Source organism: Cryptomeria japonica, chromosome 2, assembly GCF_030272615.1.
Source record: "Cryptomeria japonica chromosome 2, Sugi_1.0, whole genome shotgun sequence".
NCBI lineage: Eukaryota > Viridiplantae > Streptophyta > Pinopsida > Cupressales > Cupressaceae > Cryptomeria > Cryptomeria japonica.
The window spans coordinates 120,813,217-120,817,977 of NC_081406.1; the positions used below are offsets into that span (position 1 = coordinate 120,813,217).

General features: G+C 35.0%; 1 protein-coding gene across 1 annotated transcript; it reads right to left on the reverse strand.

Moving 5' to 3' along the window:
• Positions 1 to 242: 242 nt before the first annotated feature.
• Positions 243 to 2,805, reverse strand: LOC131049853 (BURP domain-containing protein 16). The gene is made up of 3 exons (XM_057983935.2): positions 2,696 to 2,805; positions 2,405 to 2,576; positions 243 to 1,489 (listed from the first exon to the last, which is right to left on the reverse strand). The coding sequence occupies exons 2-3, from the start codon at positions 2,450 to 2,452 to the stop codon at positions 548 to 550; spliced, it is 990 nt and encodes a 329-aa protein (XP_057839918.2). The 5' UTR covers positions 2,453 to 2,576; positions 2,696 to 2,805; the 3' UTR covers positions 243 to 547.
• Between the last annotated feature and the right edge of the window lie 1,956 nt (positions 2,806 to 4,761).

Sequence of the window (4,761 nt, forward strand, 5' to 3'; positions counted from 1 at the left end):
AGATTTTTCTACATACCAAAATCAGGATAGAATGTAAATGTGAAAAGTGCATACTATTCACTTTCACTATTTATTTTTTAATACAACATTTCTTCGGTGTCTTAAGTAATTTTTTCGTACATATTTTCTTTGCACCTAGGATAAGAACAAAACGATACTACTTCAAGGCTGTCATTCAAACTATTGATATAATCAATCATTGTGTAATTTAAGCATTATTATAATAATCCCACAACATATCATTATCATAAAGAATCATCCCTTTTTATTTTTTTCAACTTTCCATATCATTCACATCAACTCTTACATTAACAAAACATAAAATCCAGCTCTTATACTAAAAGACTCTAATATCTATTACCTTGCATTCAATTTACATCATCTTTCAAGTGTAAATCAACATAAAATCCAGCTCTTATACTAAAAGACTCTAATATCCATTACCTTTCATTCAATTTACGTCATCTTTCAAGTGTAAATCACCTTCAATTATTAGAGCAATATTGCAAAATAAGAAACTACCATCATCCACATAATACATGATAATCTAATAACTGGGCTTAGGCATCCACAGTAACATCTCCCCGTAAACGAAATGACAAGAAGCCTGAGTTCCTCCCACTCCGTCCGAGAAATAATGACACAGTGCCGTAGCGTTCCTTACTACTTGTTTATCATCCTGCATGACCTCCAACTGAAGATCGAATACCTCACTTCCATTGATAGAATGACAATAACTCACTCCGTAAGGAAACACGAAGTTATGACAAGTTACAGGCGATTTACCCCCCACGATATTCTCCCTCTTAGCCGCCTTAGTAACCGTAGCCCGCTGACCAAATCCTATAACAGATGGGTCATTAAGAAGGTCGACGTCAGATCCCAAAAGAGACACCACGAATTCCACCATGCCCTCAACGGATGTGCTGCATCTCTGCACTTCTCCTTCGTCTGCCCTATCCTCGCACTTCTTCAACGTGCTTACCATGCTACGGGACATATTTGAGTCGCTCGGGATGTTCAACAACTTCAAAATCTGAGAAACATTTGCAGTAGAGAATGGCGGCATCATCTCAGCTAACTCGCTGGGCAAAAATGGCGTAAGTGTTCTGTGAGAGCCCATTTCCGGCAATATCATTTCTCCCGACTCCCGCAGCTCTTCCTTGTCAAAGAACGCGTGCTCCTCGATCTCCTCAAGCATACGTTGGGAGCGTCCATATCTTAAACAACCATTTATATACAGTACGGGTTCACGGCATAACAAGTCGGCAGAACGGCAGAAGTGGCTTGCATCGAAGGAAGTATCGTCTCTGTCTCTGTTCTTGAGCGCCGTGGTGAAATCCTTGAGCTGTCTTAGAGAAAGAGGGGACAGACGATTCACTAGCGCTGCGGGTATTCCAATGTCTGGAAGCTTCTCTTGCCACCGCTCACGCACTAACTCCGCAACGCTACTGTTGACGGCACTAACCTTCCCGAGCCCAAAAATTACCTGAAAGCTATGCGCACGGGGTCAGTACTCTTCCTTGTTCAACAACTGAAACAACTAAACAATTAGACAACAAAAAAAAAACAGAAAAGTGAAAGCTTCTCATCTCTTTCAAAGAATTAAATAATTAGACAACAAAAAAGTAGAAACAATTAAACAATTAAACAACTAGAATGTAGAAAAGTGAAAGCTTTTCATCCCTCTCAAACAACTAAACAATTACAGCATGTTGCAATGCAGCTGCTTAACTTATTTTTGCTAGCAGTGACTGCTTAATTTTTTTAGGAAATATTTGTGGAGCTGGTGGCTCCATGAGTATTTATTTGTCTGCTTATTTTTAAGAGAAATCTTAAAATTGGTATTAATAATATTAGTAATAATTTGTGCATAAGAAAAAATAAAAATAAAATGTTAAAAAAAAGAGGGAAACAAATTTGTGGAGCCACCTGGCATATTTGGCAATATACAGTTGCTGCTTATTTCCAACCCCTCTTATTTTTTCATAGCTTATTTTCAATTCCTAAATAATAGCTGCTCCACTTAAATAGCAAAAGATTCTAAATTACCCAGAACCAACAATTTTAAATTTGCATGCGAACACTCCAACTGCTTAAAATTAAGCAGAAAATGGAATTAGACAGCCCCATGAGAACATGAGGTTAGACACTTAAAAAATAGAAAAGCGAAAGCTTCTCATCCTTGTGAAAGCAAAAGCTTCTCATCCCTGTGAAACAACTAAACAATTAGACACTTAAAAAAATAGAAAAGCAAAAGCTTCTCATCCCTCTAAAACAACTAAACAATTAGACAACTAAAAAGTAAAAAAGTGAAAGCTTCTCATGCCTCTGAAACAACTAAACAATTAGACAACTAAAAAGTAGAAAAGCAAAAATTCCTCATCCATCTGAAACAACTCACACTAGCTCCAACCACAAGGAATTGAAGAACTCTACTTCTTGTAGCCATAGCCTGACTCTAGATGGTTATTCCTTCACTGGCTTTCTGAATTATTAGGTTCGCCAATTTCCTCTCTTTATAGGAAAAATTTCTCAAGCTACCAGCGGACTGTGATAAACTCAGGACAAGTTACCTGAAAGCCATGCCCACAGGGTCAGTTTTCGTTGTTCAACAACGTACTGAAAAAACTAAACAATTAGACAACTAAAAAGTAGAAAATCTAAAGCTTTTCACCCCTCTGAAACAACTCACACTAGCTCCAACCACAAGAAGTAGAAGAACTCTGCTTGTTGTAGCCATAGTCTGACTTCAGAAGCGCTGGGAAAAGTATAATTATTCCTTCACTGGCTTTCTGAATTATAAGGTTCGCCAATTTCCTCTCTTTATAGGAAAAAATTCTCAAGCTACCAGCGGACTGTGATAAACGCAGGACAAGATTAAATGTGTTGGTAAAAGCCGTCAACAATTCACCCTCGTCAGTTGAGGTTGATGGAAGTACGAGCATGGTAAAGATAGATTGGACTACTTTTCTATCATTATTGGCTTCAAGCGGCAAAATAGCAGGGTTCTGTTGACATTTTTGAGACTAGAGCGTCCATTGCTGTTTGTCGATAAACAGAGGGATGTGATAGTTCTCCCATCAATTATTTTGAGACTCATTAAAGCTTGCCTTAATTTTCCGTATGAGTTTTGATCTGTCACATTAAGATGGAATATTATTTTTGTTTTGTTGTTAAGATTTTTTTGAGGCGTCTATTTCAACCTGTATACTTTTTGTGACCATAATTTTGCAATTTTTTTGGGTTAGTTTTGGTTGTGCTTTCTTTTTAATAGTCACATCACACATCACCTTTGATTAAGTTTGGATAAAATAATTTGGAGAAAAATAATAATAAAAAAATGTGACTAGTATCAATGGATTTTTGATCTATTTGTGAAGTTGAATGGTTTTAATTATTATTTATAGTTAAAATAAGATTATATATCAAGAGTCTAGTAGATCATCAGAGTAGAATATACAAACTAGACATTTACAGTCTCTAGTCATATAGACCATCTACCTTGATTATGTTGCTCTTATACAAAATGCAACCTATACAAGCCATGTTGTGCCTACACAAAATAAGAGTACTATATAATCCTTGTAAATATAATTAGGACAGCTATAGAGAAACAAAATGCCATCATATGTATCATAGACTTTATGTGCACTATTTGAATTTAATAGTTTTTGCTTTCATTGTATGCTTCCAATTCCTGCCATCCAATGTGGGGTGTTACAACAAAGACCTCCTCATTTGACCTTATTGCTTCTATTCCATCAACACTATCTTTATTGACATGACCTCTCGCACTACACATTGGTTTCTTTGCCTTTCTATTTGTTGTTGCTTTCTCATTATAGTCCCTTTGAAACTCCTGTAGCTCATTGTGGAAGGTTGGATTCTCTATTTGTTTGAATGTCCATTTCTACCCATGTTTTTAATATCCTCTTTATGCACACTAATAGTGCCATCATTGACAAACTTTTGAAACGTGGCCTTGGATAGTTCCATGGTGACTATTACCTACATGGAAATATTAAATTTTTTGAGACTTTTATTTGACTCAGTAAGTAACCTCTTATTCGCATTGAACTTCTCATCATTTTTTAACTTAAATTAAAAACCATTGAATTTCACTAGAAAGGGAAAGCCAGAAAAGATTATGCTTTTTATCTAATTTATCCACATATCCAGTAACAATTTCCAACCAATTAACATCATTATTAATATCTCAATTAATCAAAAAGTTGAATGGTTCTAAATGAGAAAAATAGGTATAAAGTCTTGCTGAGTGCAATACTTCGACATCATAAGAGATGAGGTCGTGATCCTACATAAATTTGGAGGAATGAATACCCTTCGATCCTTGTCTCTTAATTGAAGAGGTTTCAACCTAAAGACGTGTGCTCTTGCTAAAATGTATTTGTAGATGATAGAAAATCCTCCATAAAAATCATAAAAAGATAATAATTTGTAGTTCAAAACAAATTGTCATAATTTGACATCCAGGCTCCCCATTTCATTCTCCCCTTCCTCCTTGCATATTTTCCAAAACCTATGCAATACAAATTTTTAAGAAAAAAAATTATATCGACAATAGTTGGAATACCAAATTGATGATGAAGAAAATCAAAAGTCGATTTTGTGTTCTAATTTTTTATTTTAATAATAAGAAAAGTAAAGATCAACAAGTTAATTGATAGAAGAAATAAACATACCTAGAATTGTTTATTTACTTTTATTAATAAAATTATTTTTTTTTAATAATTAAAA

Bases quoted from the DNA above. Each gene is read 5' to 3' on its own strand.
- LOC131049853 (XM_057983935.2), bottom strand. From the start codon at position 2,452: ATGGCTACAAGAAGTAGAGTTCTTCAATTCCTTGTGGTTGGAGCTAGT. The intron at 1,490-2,404 runs GTGAGTTGTTTC...CATAGCTTTCAG, and splicing joins TCCTTGTGGTTGGAGCTAGT to GTAATTTTTGGGCTCGGGAA.